Source organism: Pollachius pollachius (genome assembly GCF_949987615.1).
Source record: "Pollachius pollachius genome assembly, chromosome: 1".
NCBI classification, from domain to species: Eukaryota; Metazoa; Chordata; class Actinopteri; order Gadiformes; family Gadidae; genus Pollachius; species Pollachius pollachius.
This window is the reverse complement of record NC_136934.1, coordinates 40,715,423-40,732,051: the sequence shown is the minus strand read 5'-3', so window position 1 is coordinate 40,732,051 and position 16,629 is coordinate 40,715,423. Positions and strand designations below refer to the sequence as shown.

Here is a 16,629-nt window from a genome sequence, read left to right as displayed (position 1 = left end):
ATACATAGGCAGCCCTTCCATCTCCATAAATAAGGGAACAGGCTCCGTGCCATGCTGCTGTAGCTCATTAAGCATTTAACAAGCTCACCACCCCTGAGGCCCACAAGGAGATCTGAGATGGCCACCAGGGTCAAAAGTGGAGGCCTCCACAGGGGAGAGATGTCTCTGACGTGCTCTCACTTTCACACATGTTGTCTTCCATGGAAGGAACAGCCTTTACATCAAAGCCAGTATGCTACACTACACCTATCTCTTCAAGCTCTGCTCAATACTGGAATCACAGTGCATCTCTGGTGATCTGGCAAAACAGATAACAACATAAAGTGAACACATTTGTAACGCATTGAAAAGTCTGATTATCCAAACCACATAGACATGGCATGCCTCAGGAATACTTATTATATTGTTCAAGCTGGTGTATGTGTGTGTGCGTGTATGTGTGTGTATGTGTGTGTATGTGTGTGTGTGTGTGTGTGTGTGTGTGTGTGTGTGTGTGTGTGAGTGTGTCTGTGAGTGTGGTGTGTGTGTATGTGTGTGTGTGTGTGGGTGTGTGTGTTTCTGTGTATGTGTGTGTGTGTCTGTGAGTGTGTGTGTGTGTGTGTGTGTGTGTGTGTGTGTGTGTGTGTGTGTGTGTGTGTGGTGTGTGTGTGGTGTGTGTCCTTGGCTATATTCCATTGACATTGAATTCCCTCATTTGTACCTTGGGTCTAACAACCTATTTTCTTATAATACTAAGGGTGAATTGATTGACACATTTTAACCAAAGCGCAATATATTGGCTAATGAAAACATTACTTCATGAAACAGTTAATTGGACATACAGCTAATGTACTGTATTAATCATGAGCATAATTTCATTCATTTAGATTTCTTCTCACATTCAAAAGTTGCGATCCTGCAGATACAGCTGCTCATTTTCCAACTAACCAATAGTACAACTGTTCGCAAAAACAACAGAAGACAGGCAGTGGAAAGGGAATGTGTTTTTGCGGACTGTCTCTCATTGCTAACCAACAACAGCTCAAGATAGGAGCAATCGTTCAAATAAAACAGATGAAAACTAAAATGGCAACTACATTCAAGGCACCTGTGCTGTGTTAAAGTTTAAAGAGAAGGCAGCAATTCACAAAGAACAAGCCGGCCATGAGCCTGTTGAGACAGTTCTAGACCGTTGACACAGTTCTATCTACAGTGACGTGACGGAGTCCACCCCAGAATGAAATCATCGCCACAACGAACAGGCTGGTGCACAACCTGGTGATGATAAACAACAGGTAGCTTTTTGTGCACACACCACCACATCCACCACCAGCACCCTTGCGTGGTGTGCAGATAGATATTCATTAAAACAGGGAAAAACCAAAGTCCTGGGCAATCCTGCATGGCCATGCATCTGATATGCATGACGACGCACCTGGCAGCGGCTGTGGTTTACTGCCACAAACAAGAACCCGTGGGGTGGCTGTGTGTGGCTGTTGAACAAAGCCCCGACACAGAAGAGCTGTGTAATAACAAGTCCAAATGGGATGGCTCCTCGCTTCTTTTCTATTGCCAAGAAGAAAAAAAAACTAACGTACGGATCGCATCGGTTAACCGAAAACCTCAGAAAACTGTCAAAGTCTAAACAAAAACCATATCTCCAATTTTATATGATAGCTGCAAGAACAATTGTCAAAATGATGTATGCATTTTTCGCCCTATATGTATTTCTTTGGTTGGGCGTGGGTGTGTGGTGTGTGTGTGTATTAAACTATCCAGCTGTAAATCGTCCATTATGCAGCTTGACAGGCCCGAGCTGCACCGACACAGTAAGCTCACCAGGACCATTAGCTGGTAAACACGTAAACTAGAGGTGACCTCTGTCTGGAGATACCTATTAGCTAGGACTGCTGGCGGTGACAGATGTTTACACAGCTAAAGGCTGGTGCTCCTGAGGACCTGGCCTCAGTTCAAATAAATAATATGGCGTTGAGGACGCGCCAGCCAAGATGTAATACAAGTGCATAACGGGGGGGAGGGGGGGGGATTGGGGAGGAGAGGGGAAGGAATGTGTGAAATGTTAATGGTTTTCTTCTTTGTCAGCTTCTACTTTTTTTTTGGTACTTTTTCTATCTTTTCCCTCCTTCACCACCGTGTGTTTAACCGTCTGGGACCTGGAAAAATAGCCATCCAAGAACCGTGACAACGGGAGATGGTAGCGTAAAAGGTCTGATACAGCAAAAAACGGTCAAACAATCATATCGACCAAAAAGTCCCAACCACGACACTTTGCCGCATGCCTGCCGAGGACAGGGCTACGTCTATCTCATATTGTGTGTGTACGGGGGAGTTGGTGTCTCTGTATCCCATGGCATGCAGCCAGAGCAAAACATGAATGTGGATTCAAACACCCCCCCCCCCCCCCCCAAACACACACACACACACACACACATACATATGCACGAAGAGAGTCATGAGTCATCAGAGTGACACAAACAACAACAAATACCAGGGCCAGGGTGACTGTGTCAATGCAGATTACAGTGAACAGTGCCGGAGCTGCGCTCATTGTCTTTGCATCTACTGCTCGATCCCTGAGAAGAGTGTTGCCGAACTCAAATGGAATGTGTCAGAGAGCAATGTAATTACTGTAATCCATCGCAGAAAGATGGGTTTTCTGTGCGACCCGCGTTGCAGCGTGTGAAGTGGTGGTATCGCAAGAAACGCAACCAAAACTCTCAGACCTCACCGCCACCACCAAGACAGTGGTGTCTCTACGTGACAGTGCGACCGCATGGTGGACAAAAATCAAAGACTTAATATTGATATTGTCCCTGGGTTTTTTGCGATCCAATTAACTATTCACAGAAAGCAAGACCTTGGAAAATGTCGATTGTTAGCCAGGAAAATGAAGTAATCCGATGTTTGTTGTTCATTTCCTTCAGCTTTTCTAGCAGTCTAGTAACATAGATTGTATGCGGCCCTATATTAAAGGGTTGATATCATTCAGATGGATTCCCCATAATCCCTTCTGAGCGCAAGATGTAAACCGAACGAGAGACGTCGACTGGTGCCTCACTTCTCCTCATAATTACATGATTGATCCTCCATCTTATTCGTTTTTCCTGATAGAGGATGGATGTGTTCGTCTCATTCAATCATTCCTGCGTGCCTCCTGAGCAACTTCCTTCCCTATCGTTCCTGAGCAACTTCCTTCCCTATCGTTTTTCCCGCCCCTGCTCCTTTTGGTTATGACCTACTAAATCTTAGCAGTAGGTTTGGGGGGAGGGGCTTGCTTCATTTCAGGGTACATCGTACACAAGCAGGAGGGGAACGCCATCTCTCCGTTTCCATTCTATACCCTTGTCTCCATCTCTTTCTTTATTTCCCCTCTATCTCCTCTTCCACACTGGGAGTCAAAGCAGAGAGAGAGAGAGTGAGAGAGAGAGAGAGAGAGAGAGAGAGAGAGAGAGAGAGAGAGAGAGAGAGAGAGAGAGAGAGAGAGAGGAGACAAGCTGGGGAATCGGTGCGGGGGGTAATGACTAGCAGCCCCTTCGTCTGATTAAAAACACATCGGCTCCTTCTGCGCTCCGCGGGCCCTCCGCACACCGTGGGGGCCTCGGGCAGCGAGAGGCAACAGTAGTGGGACCCCGCCACCGCCTCCCACACAAGAGGAAGAGGAAGCATCCAAAACAGGGGTTCCACTTACTCACAAAGCCCTACCGTTTGTAATGAGTCATCATTAGTCACCAAGGCTCACCAATTAATGAAATCTACGACCGCACCCGGGCAAACCTCCTGACGCACTCAATGGATCCCATTTGCCTCCGTCTGAGCCATAACCATGGCAATAACCAAACAAGGAAGCTGTTGGACGAGGTGTGTTTGATCTGTCCCACACTTTGTAGCACATGAATGCCAGTAAAACAACAGGCACCAACCACTTATTTTCTATATGTTTAACACCCAAGGTTCACACCTCGCCTTTGAGATAAACGACTGTTATCTCTTCCTGAGACTAGCTTGCAAGCGTCCAAGGCGACCTCCCTCAGAGAGGCAGTGGGTGGCTCCCTCACCTCCACCTTTCTGTCCAATGTACCGCCACCAAAGTGCACGCTAGTCCCACAGTGATGGCTTACTGCCCGCTGACCAGCTCACTTCCTCTCCATACCAAATGGGTGCATTGCATGCTGGTCTTTATTTTTGATGTGGCTTGTCAGCATAATTAGAGGTCCAATAAAAGCAAAGGAGGGAAGGAGGAGGGGGAGGGGCTTGTCCATCTGTCGATTGTTAAAGACAGGGGGGGGGGGGGTGGGCAGAGGTGGTGATGCAGTGGGATGGGGGAGGAGGGGGGGTAATGTTCTATGTTGTTAAAGCAGCAATCATTAGACCAGACCTCGGTGAACAAATAGCCCTGAGCAATGAGCATGACGCAGCGTGTGTATGTTCAAATGCGTGTTTGTGTGTGTGTGTGTGTGTGTGTGTGTGTGTGTGTGTGTGTGTGTGTGTGTGTGTGTGTGTGTGTGTCCCTATACAACTGTGTGTACTCTATCAAGCGGCCTACTGGTTTCCGATTTCCAAGTCTGGCGAATCGATGCAAAGCAGGTACCGGTCTGCAGCAACACACGGCAGCACTGTGAACAGCGCAACAACAGCAGATATCACACCGTTTTCGCCCGGACGCACACAACGGCCTCAGAAAAGGCCTCTTTTCCTGGCGATCTTAAGTGTCCAAATCTGTAATCGGTACGTCCTGAGTACAAATCGGGGGGATTCGGGGTAGTAACTTAGTAAGAAAAAAGTATTGATATAGCGAGCCACCATCCGCAAACAAATATTCAAAGAGGGCTTTACAGGATAACTCTAGAATTACAGAAACGTGAAACACTGTGTTTCTAGATAAGGGGATAGAAACACATACTGTAGGGCGAGAGGGAAAGTTAAGCCCCGGACCCAACCTGCCTGACCATCCAGGCCATCATAGCTATGTTACAGTGCAGATCTGCAGATCACCATCAGAGTTTTTTTGCTATTCAAGGGATTAAATGTGACCTATTATGCCTAATTGTGCTCATGGTGCCAAGCTCATTTCCTTGAACAGCGCTAGATTCTTCCTGAGATGTGTATTAGGTTAATGGGAACGGAGGTCAGAATCCTGCGTGCAAGTTTCACTCTGAGACGATCCTGGGCAGCTCTTCTCCCTTCTCTTGTGTTGCTGCTTACTACTTAGAAATGTTTCCAACGCACTCAACAACCCTATAAATGCGAGATTGAGAATCGTACTAAACGGACTGGCCCCATTAAGCGACTTTATAAGCGTTTTAAAGTTATTACGGGTGTAATCGTTCTTGAAGGTGGGCGTGTGCTGCTGCCGCTGCTGCTGCCGTAATGGCATAGGTGAGAGGGCTACGGAAATCTCCATCTTGTTTGGAAACGGAAACACTGGAACTTTTGTCTGCCACTCCCGGAGTTTGTGAGCAACACGGTTGGGGAAAAACTGAGTGTGTTGTGAGATTTAGTTTAATACCTTCAGGTTGTTTTATAATGACATTTTAGCATTTACAGTGTGCGGCCCTACGAAGAGGAGGAAAAAAAAGAAATGTTAACATCTGTTAGGCATTTAGAAATGCTAGCATATGGGATCCTATGATGACAATGATTTAGGGTGGAAGAGAAAACATAGTTATGTACACCCCTCCCCCCCACACCACCCTCTACCCCACTACCCCCCGCCCAAACCCCCCCCTTGTTGAAAAAAAAAGTAGAGGTACTGAATATATACACACACACAGAACGACTTGTTTCCGTGCCGCTGTGCGTGATGAGCAGAAATGTGTAAGCAAGTGTTGCGACAGAGCGTGCTCTCATCCGTGTGAAATGGATCCTCCGCGGTCTGTTCTTACACGCAACAACACCCAAAAAGATCCCTTACCTTCCCCTCAGTTCACAAACCCCGCGGAGAACACAGAACCGCCCAGCCGCTTCCACATAAAACAATTAGGCGTGCACACACACACTTCTGCTCACTGAGCTGCCGGTGTGCCTGTCATTAGCTTAGCCCTGCGTCGTTTCAGAGAAGAAGGAAAAAAAACATGGGGGGGACAACAAAGAAATCAGTGGAACAAATCATCCGATATTTGTCACACGGGAACCCAGAACATCTCAGTCTGTGTGTGTGTGTGTGTGTGTGTGTGTGTGTGTGTGTGTGTGTGTGTGTGCGTGTGTGTGTGTTGTGTGTGTATGGCTCATACTGCTGGATGTTCCTTCCTCCCTCTCTGATGGTGTTTTTATCCAGTGTAGCATGGCACGGGCGCACTGTGGGGCCTTTCAGCGGATTCATCCGATACCGCTGTGACTGGGAGCTCGAGCGCTGCCACAGGAGGGGGCTGACATGCATGGGTTAGTGGGTCAAACAAGGAGCTAGTCTTTCCTGGGGCTGGGAGAGAGTATCAGCATCGGGCTAATGCTGTTTGTCAACACGACCTTCGAAGGGAAGCTCCTGGTTATGACTCAAGACTAATACACACCTGAAACCTGGTGGGTCACATAGAACAACCACGTTGTTCATGGAGGAAACTCCAGCTTCTCACGTCGCCATCTCTGTCCTTTCTCACTCTGACACAGCATCTATGTACCAGACCTGTTTTGTTTGTCAGTGTATGTCATTGTTGGCATAGTGACGGCTGCTACATGGCTGCTACATGGACATGCAGCCATGTGTTGAGTTGGGCTGAGGAGGACAGAGCAGTATGTTCCTCGATACTGCGGCTCAGGTCAAGACTCCGGCTCGCGGTAATCCGTCTCAGGTGATGCTTCTCACATCCAGACCCTTCTCGCTGATCTGCTTAAATATGCTTTCCTCGTCACTAAAAGCCCCTCCGCTTCCCCTGGCCACACACAACCCATGCAGAGTTTGTGTGTGTATGTGTTTTTGAGACTGTGTGTGTGTGTGTGTGTGTGTGGGGGGGGGGGGGGGGGGGGGGGGAGGGGGGGGGGGGTTAGACTCTGAATGTGTCCGTGTGTGTGTTTTTGAGACTGTGAGTGTGTGTTTTGGAGATTCTGGGGGCGTGTGGGTTGTGTGTGTTTGTGTGTGTGTGTGTGTGTGTGTGTGTGTGTGTGTGTGTGTGTGTGTGTGTGTGTGTGTGTGTGTGTGTGTGTGTGTGTACGTTTCAGATGGTGTGTATGTGTATGTATTTGTGTGCGTGCATGTGTGTGGATACATATTCAGCATCAGCAGCAACGTACATTTGTGTCGATTTTCAACACACACACACACACACACACACACACACACACACACACACACAAGCACACGGCCATATGTGTACATGAAGTGTATGCGTGGAGATTGCTTTTCAGCATTTCCGTAAAGGGATCAATCCATGGACCTGGTTGTCATGACAACACCACCACACCTCACGCTGTCCCGCAGAACGAGCCGTCTTGCATAGGTAGTGCACTGCCGACTGACAGTAATGCAGGCAGAATGCTCAGGCAATACTAACCTCACACACATGCACAGACACGCACACTCACACACACACACACACACACTCACACACACACACACACACACACACACACACACACGGCAGGATGCAGACTCCCATCAGGAGGATTAGAGTGGCATCATGTGAAAAGGCCTTGTTAAAAGACGTGCCATCTGCAGTCTTATTTCACTTTTTCCAAAGGCTGTGGCAAGGCTGGTTTTAAGAGCAGACTCTTGGATCATTCTCTCCCTCTCCCTCTCAGGCCACTTAATCAACATATTATATTGCACTGTAGAGTGCCAGGATCCAATATTAACACTTAGTACCCACAGACCTCGGGCCTGGTGCAAGCTATCAGCACATAACGGCATGATTTCCATTGTACAGTGAGGAATCCAGAGAAGGGGAGGGAAAATGAGAGAGAGATGTTGGTGTTAATATGGAGTCCAAAATAATTGTTTTCTTTTTTTTAACTCTGCCAATGAATGTTACATAAGTTAAACACCTGAGAACCATAGGATTTATTGTGCACGTCATTAGCAAACATTAGCAAATTAACCATAATCAGATCACTTCCATGTATACCTTTGTGTTTGAAGATGAAGGATTTCTGATTTGTCGTGCCCTAGAAGGTTGTAACCGTGGATGACATAACTATCCCCTGGTTTAACAATCTACCCACACCTCCCATCACAGTGATATAGTCCTAATCTTTAAATCAACACAAAAGTATACATCGATACCGCTACCAAACCATAAATTTAAGTTAAAGCCCTAATAAGTGCATTTTAATATACTGTGTATCTTAAGAGTCTGAAGGTAAAAATGTTTGAATGTACATAAAATATTTATATAATTGTAAATATAAACGTGTTTGTCATGTAAAAAAAAGAACATATTGTAACCTTTCAGGAAATCCATTAATGCCATAATTGTGTATTTTCATTGATAAAGCTAATAAAACGTGCAAGTGTTGGCCTATATTCCTTGTTTAAAACACCCCGCTGTGGTATATCTGGTGTTAGAGTGAGCAGCACTGAGTCTAAAGTCTGATCTCATATAGTCAGCAGGTGGCATCATTAGCCACAAAATAAAAATGAAATGGCCAGTCATCATACCATGGCCCTGATTTGAATATTTTCAGTCCAAGCGGAGGGAAGACTGGGCGCATGGAGGTGTAAATTTAATAGAAAAGGTAATCCGTTTAATATAGAAAGAAAAATAAAACCACACCCACAGGAACACAGTGGGCTGGGGTTGCGGAGTACCAGCACGCAAGAACAGAACATTTATGTTGCAGAAAATGTTGGCCCCAAAAATATTCAGTTTATGTTGTGTTCTGCATAAAATACAGGCCGATGGGGACCTGGGACGGCCAACATGAAATCCACGCCAGAGAGGGTCTGGAACTTAACACCCCTGAACGATGCAGATTGCTCCCTGTACGTGCCAGAGGAACTGTATATAAAGCTGTCACAGGAACCTTGAGAACTAGAAACAATACGAAAGCATCTCAGAGCCCATGAGTGCTGGTGTTTTACATACGCTGCTTCCAATGTAATCACCGTAAACCACCAGAGGAAGCGAGACACCTCCACTTTGGCAGGCCCACCGCACCGTACTTGAAGCAAGATGCATTGGACCTCTAACTCTTACAGCTATGGTCTTCTCCTCCTCCTCGCCTACACTTCCTGTTACGCACCCACACGCACACACACACACACGCACGTGCGCACACAGACACACAGATTCACAGACACACACATTGAGGGACACATGCATTCCTTCAGCATACCTATTGTGGCATAAACCTTGTTCTGTGGGATTCGTTTGACAAGTGAAACATCCACTAATGTGTTACGCAGCCTGAAGCTCTTCTTGGGGTCAAATGTGTAAGTTAACCTCTTGATCTCATCTCTGCCTCTTCAACCTCCTCCACCAGTACCCCCCACCGCCCAAACACACACACACACACACACACACACACACACACACACACACACACACACACACACACACACACACACACACACACACAAATACACACACACACAAACAAAAACACACACTATAGCAAAGAAAAACTAAAGTGTATTCAAAACAAGCCTATTGATGCATGCTCAGAAAATGATATTATGGATTATCTGAGATCTTACAAAGGCTAGTAAAAAAAAAGTAAAGCAAGGGAACAGAAAACAGGAGTGCAAAAACGTGTCTGTGCCAGTACCCCGCAGTGATGGCCTGATTATTTGCAGATGGGCAGTGGAGGGCTCGCGGAGTGCGGAGGTTCCCCCTGGCGCATGTGATTAAATCTGTGATTGCCTTACAATTTACGAGTCCCCTGAATGTGAATTTGGATAAGCTTTCTTTTTTTTTTTTGTCGACTGCACTCTTGAGCCTGCTCCGCATGGACTATAATGTTAACGCACTCCAGCGGTCCGGTTTGCACGTTAGTCTAACTTTGCTCCCATCACCACAACAAAGCGTTGATGATGTCACGGTTTTTAAAAGGGGAGGCTGGTGAAGAATTATGATTCCACTGTCTCGCTCATTCATTCTGAATCGTAGTATTGACTAAAGGGCTGAGTCCTCGTGCGCGGAGGTTAGGCTATGTGGGATGTCCTAACAGCGATTCTAGGGGGGGTTATGAGATCAATTAAAAGCAGCTTAGCGGTTGTAGTTGCCAAAGTCATAAGTAAAGGAAAGGGATTCCGTATATTTGCATTCGAAAACGCACACAATACGCACCGTTAATCCACGGCGCTCTTTAAACTGATACGCACCAACACTTTTCTAAATTCTTCCCCAGCAGACCCATCAATCTCTGCAGCTCCCCGCCGAATAGGAGACAATGGGGAGCGCTCAGGTCACGACCGTCGGCCCACAACATCTTCAATTAAAATAGACCTCCACTTGTTCAAATCCAAAATGACCTGACGCAACTAATAATAGCCTACAGTTCATCTATACATTTTTATTCAGATATTGCTGGCCATCACTTCGTAAAGACGGATTTTACGCATACAGTCTGGAACACAAGCTACCGCATAGCAGGCTGTAACAAGTTCAACAAGAGTTTAAAAAGTAGCAATAGACCCAAGAACACAAGTTACTTTGTGATAATCCAAAAAGTAGCCTACCAAGTGGTGATTAATATCGAAAAATATAAGGCTTGTTAACTGTCAATCTTTCAAATTAACAATGTGTGTTTTGTATTAGATGTCGATCTCTAAAATCAGTTAATTCAGAAGAAGTTTGGCTGTAGTCGAAAGTCTCAGCGATGATGGTCTGGTAGTGAACAGTGCATATTAGGAGAGAACGCATAGCATGCAGAGGGACTGAAAGGATCTCTGATTGATGCGTAAGGCACCAAATTCACTGTCATCCCGACTCCTTCCATTTCAATAATCGATACCCCCATAACCCAAGAGCAAATTAAGCTTTCCTGTACCTCTTTTGTTCCTCCTCCAGCGTTGCGAGGGCGCCTGACAGCTGCTGTACTCCATACAGTTCAACACGATAAGGGCAAAGGAGAACAGTCGAAACTGCATCTGGACGGCTGTGTGTGTTGGTCCGACTCGAAAAGAAAAAGTGCCAGCGGAGCTGGAGACGAACGCGATGGTTTAGTGTCCTCCAGTGTCTTCCTGAGTTGTCCCCGGCGTGTCAAACATCAGACGGGATGCGACATGGTATCACACCGCCGATTAGAACCATCTTCTGAGGAGCAGCGATCCCTCTCTTGCTCGGGTTCTTTGGTGAGCTGGGGGAAGAAAAAAGGCACAGAAAAGAGGTCGTTACTTCTGTGTGAAAACACCGTAACACGATCAACACCTTGCCGAACAATGGGTAAATAACCCAAAACAAACAGCCCTTCTGTGTGTAAATGCGGTGTGGAGTTGTAAGATGTGCATAGGAACCGTTGCGTTTCCAATACCCAAACTACAAGATCCAAGCGTGGAAAGGTTTTACTGGAACATGGGACTAAAATAGTGGGAATAACGCGCTAAATCACGGAGAGATGCTCCGCACTCCGTCTACCCATAGGATGGTTTACCTGCAATACATAAGGGTCATTCCGCCTCAGCCGTGTTTAAGTTCCCTCTGAGTGCAAGTCTTGAGTAGGAACACACAACATCCCTCTTGGATAAAAACTTGTGCGCGTAGAACGTTTTAAAGTTTATTCCATTTACCTGCGTCTTCTGGCGAAAGTATGCCCCCCTCTCACAATTAAAGAGTAGAGGAAAAATAAACTAAGGTTGCTTCTTTATTCAGAGAGGAGAGATCTAAAGGAGAGAGATCGGGAGCCGGTAATAAAGCCCTTTAAACTGCCTTGATTTGCGCGCTGCTGAGATTGTGCGGTAGACTAGCACTGGTCCTGATGCTTGCTCCTTTCTCATATACCGCCGTGCGCGCGTCACGTGGAGACCTCCTCATCTCCGCCGCTCCTCCACTACTCCCTTCGGCCTGAGCGCCAGAGATAACTTTTTTTGTATTTACGATATGAAATATGTCACGTCACGATTTCCCACAACAGAGGTCGGGATTTGCTTTCAAAAATCGATACAATTTGCTAATCAAAAATATTATTAGGCCGATGTGAGTATATCTTTTTTTTGGAAGTGGAACTAACAATGGGACGTTTCAGACGCTTTCCACTTGAACTTTATTCAACAAGTCAAGGTGTTTAAGACACATTTCTGCATAATGATGATCTGTATGAAATCTTTCATACAGCCTCGATCATTTCTGTGAATCCCAGGCAGGCTTACTACACCGACATTAATGATATATAGCTAGTAGACTATGTTGTATTTGCGTGTTATTGAAATGTTATTGAACTTCATTTGAGGATTTTAAGTCCATCGCAACCACGGAATGGTCGATGTGACCCCATTAATAAGCACGTGTACTGATTTACCGTGGTAAGGCAAATCCTCCTCCCTTTTAAATTAGTGAATTATAATGAAATAAGTGAGTTTAGTCTTATCGTTTTTCTATCGTTTTATGTGGTTGGCTCCTCTTCAACATCAAGTTATGATCATTTAGGGAGGGGGGAGGTTAGGATACAAGTTATATGAAGAAATGTGAAACATGCAGGAGATAAAAGAGACGGAGATACTGGGAAACGAGTATTAGTAAACCCTCAAGTACCAAACTATTAGACGTCAGGGGGAGCCGGGTACCTTGATACGAATATAAATGCAAATGCTCTACCCCCTTCAACCACTAGGTGTGGCACTTAATCTGTTATTTATTCCAGAAATATTGTTTAAGTTGATAACTAAACTTGTCCCTGTCAGAAAGTCAAACAAAGGAGAAATAATAAAGATCAATACAAAAAAGATACTGCCTAAAAAAATTATATGTTTGTTATATATAAACACATTCCTAGTGTTTACGTTGGACAATATGCAACCAAATTAAATGTGGGAATAAAAAACAGCTCAGAAAAAAACACACAATTGAAAAGGTTGTAAAAAAGTGTCCTGGGAAACACACAGGGGAAAACACATCTTTCTCAGTATACACAAAAATAACTGCATTCAATCCGGGTGTTTTTCACCCCCAGACGGACATAAGGATTCCAGGCTAAAACAATATAGGCCTTTAACACACACTCTGAGTCTCCCTCTCACACAACACTACGCAACTTTCCATTCCTTGAAACTGCATGCTAAAACCATCGCGGAAGGAAAACCTCTAACAATATGTAAAAAAATGGCCTTAGGAAGTTTCCCTGCCAAAACCAAATAGTGACCTTTGTCCCGCCTGTTGTTTATTTATTTATTCAGAGTGCAGTGACAGCCATTGTGGCCGGGCGAGGCTGTTAGCCACATGCTCCATGGTGTTGGTCTGGACGTCTCTCTAAAACAACATGGTGGAGTGCACTGGCGAGGTGAATGTGATAATTTAGGTATAGCTGACTTTTATTTTCATGATGTGTCATGGAGAACGGGGGCCCGGTAGACCAATCACATTACCCCCACCCCCACCCCTCCCCCTTTCCTGATCACCCCCCCTCCCCCCTCCCCCCACATCCAACACACACACACACACACACACACACACACACACACACACACACACACACACACACACACACACACACACACAGACTCACTCACCTCCTCCCTCCCACCGGCTCCACCAGGAGGCCTTTGCAGTCCACGGTGGTGGTGACGTCATCATTCGGATGGTCTGGCTCCGTGCCGCTGGTTGCCGCAAAGAGGCAGCAGGCGAGCTCCTGCTGCTACTACTGCTGCTGCTGCTGCTGCTGCTGCTGCTGCTGCTGCTGCTGCTGCTGCTGCTGCTGCTGCTGCTGCTGCTGCTAATGCTGCTAATGCTGCTGCTGCTAATGCTGCTGCTGCTGCTGCTGCAGCACTCTGCCCTCCTGGGGACACAGGAGGCCGTCTGGTCGTGGAGGGCCGCTGTGTCTGTGTGAGGTGACATATGTGGTCAAGAAATGAAATGAAAACAACATAAACACCGATATATAGACGCTTATAGTATCGCTGTTGTAGATGATAGAGTTTGATGCTTTGCAGAGACAACTGTGAGTTCTGATGAGTTGAGAGGTTTCTGTTATGGGCAGTGGGTAGAAAAACATTGAAAAAGGAGGAGAGAACTGAATATATTCAATTGTAAAGCAGCGGTGACATAAGGGGCTGTGATGGATAGAGAGAGAGAGAGAGAGAGAGAGAGAGAGAGAGAGAGAGAGAGAGAGAGAGAGAGAGAGAGAGAGACAGAGAGAGAGAGAGAGAGAGAACAAGAGGGAAAGGGAGACATAGAGAGAGAGAGAGAGAGAGAGAGAGATAGAGAAAGAGAAAGAGAGAGAATGAGAGGGAAAGGGAGACAGAGAGAGATAGAGAGAAAGAGAAAGAGAGAGAGAGAACGAGAGGGAAAGGGAGACAGAGAGAGAGAGAGAGAGAGAGAGCTAGAGGGAGATAGAGAGAGAAATAGGGAGAGAGAGAGCGTCATTCTATGGCCTATCCCGGGAAATAGTTTGATTAAGTCATATATATCCCCACTGTTATCTCAATATCTTATATTATATTTTAAATTTTTCAGTAAATACACATTTACATTTTCGATAAACACACGTTTTCCATTCCAATAAAGCCCTTTGAACCTTTGAACTTGAAAGAGAGAGGGAGTAAGAAAGAAAGACAGAGGGAAAAAGAGTGTGTGAGAGAGAGAGCGAGAGAGAGAGAGAGAGAGAGATAGCGAGAGAGAGAGCGTAAGAACTAGAGTTTGTTTTTGTGTCAATCTGTGAAATATGTTTTTGTCTGTGTTTGACGTGTCCCCCTTGTTTTTTTCTCATGTACAAGATGACTGGAAAAGCGTCTGACCACCGGGTGACTGTGCAGCACCTCTTTCATTTCACATCCCACTCAGCAGGGACCGCCAGCCACGGTGAAGAACGGTCACTAAACACCATAAAACCCAAAACAGACTAAACATCACACACACACACACACACACACACACACACACACACACACACACACACACACACACACACACACACACACACACACACACACACACACACACACACACACACACACACACGGGCATGGACAGTTCACCATGCAGTCAGTCAGTGACTCAATAGGCACATTAAAAGTTCATCAGTATTACCGATACGAACATGGCCACTACCGCAGAAACCTCAACCGCCTCAGTTCGTAATGTCCAGAAATAATGCAACCACGGTTTGGTCAGGCCAAAGGTTGGTTGGGGGAGGGGGATTGGCAATGACAGGAAGCAAGACCAATGTGAAGTGTAATACGGGCCGTACACCAAAAGAAAAGACATATAAGGAAATAAATAAATTCAAATCAAACTGCGAGGAGAACAAGGAAGGATGCACTGTGAGGTAAGCGGCTCCCTAATATGTCCTTGAAGTCTGGTCACATTTCTCTTCAAGAAGGTGCAGTACTCTGATACTATGAAGGAGGTGCAGTCCTTTGATGCCTGGAAGGAGGGGCAGTCCTTTGAGGCCTGGAAGGAGGTGCAGTCCTTTGAGGCCTGGAAGGAGGTGCAGTCCTCTGATTCCTGGACGGAGGTGCAGTCCTCTGATTCCTGGAAGGAGGTGCAGTCCTCTGATTTCTGGAAGGAGGTGCAGTCCTCTGATGCCTGGAGAAGGAGGTGCAGTCCTCTGATTCCTGGAAGGAGGTGCAGTCCTCTGAGGCCTGGAAGGAGGCGCAGAAAGTCACCGGGACCTTTACGTCCGTTAGATTGCCGAGGCCGATCAAAACACTTTGCTGATAGTGATAGTGGGAATTATGAAAATAATAAAAGAAAAAAGCAACATGTGCAAGTGTTTAAGGGGTGATGTTTTCCTTCTTTTCACTTATATTGTGTGTTTGTTCTCTCGGTGGGCACGGGGTGGCTGTGAGGGCTGACAGGGACCCTCAGCAGCCTCACCAGATGGTATGCAGTAAATACACTCCATGTAAGTGATTTGTAGCCTTGAGGACATCAGGGATATAATGGCTCTCTGGCAGTTGTTTGCAGCCTCTTTTGTCTAATTACAAAAAACTCCCTTAATGAGGGGGGCCTAAGCTTTTCATTTTTTTTCGTCACGGGACAAGGTTATGGCAGGACTCTGTGGTTGGGGATAGTCCAACATTTTGGAGGGAGGGTGAGCACTTCAAAAGACACCCCGCTCAGTCAAAGGTTGGACATCTAATAACGCAATCGTTTAAGCCTTAGCCTTGGGTGTCTTTGGAGGGTGGGACAGTGTGAGCCGCGTGATCGGCAGCAGCACATCCATCTGCCCTGTTTTGACAGGCGATCCTCTCTCGCCCCAACTTCTAAGGGAGTGTAGTGTTGCGTGAAGCAACAAATGAGAGAGGGCTAGGTCACAGGATGTGTGTGATTATGAGATTCTGGGTAGTTGTGGCAGTCGATTGGTGCGCATACCACTCACATGCGCAAGGTCAACATCAAAACACACGTACAAGGGGACGACTGGACCCCGAGCCAAACATCTGCAGGGGCTGCTAAGTGCCGAGGACTCTGGGCTTTTGAGTAATGTTCAACCGAAGAAGTCAGTGTGAGGGTCCACCTTATTTACACGGCCCTGCTGAGTCATGGAGCCCCAGCCTCGCTTTTACGGCCTCGGCGGGATGTACCTTGTCATTAGGCCTTTGAA

General features: G+C 46.3%; 1 protein-coding gene across 2 annotated transcripts in view; it reads right to left on the bottom strand.

The window, feature by feature from the left end:
• The window catches only part of rspo2 (R-spondin 2), a 50,258-nt gene extending 38,455 nt beyond the window's left edge, over nucleotides 1-11,803 (bottom strand). The window contains exons 1-2 of one of the 2 annotated variants that reach the window (XM_079735935.1): nucleotides 11,660-11,803; nucleotides 10,921-11,229 (exon numbers count right to left, since the gene is read on the bottom strand). In XM_079735935.1, the coding sequence (XP_079592061.1) occupies nucleotides 10,921-11,020 (100 nt within the window). In that variant the 5' untranslated portion in view covers nucleotides 11,021-11,229; nucleotides 11,660-11,803. The other variant, XM_079735936.1, reaches the window with a different exon arrangement.
• Between the last annotated feature and the right edge of the window lie 4,826 nt (nucleotides 11,804-16,629).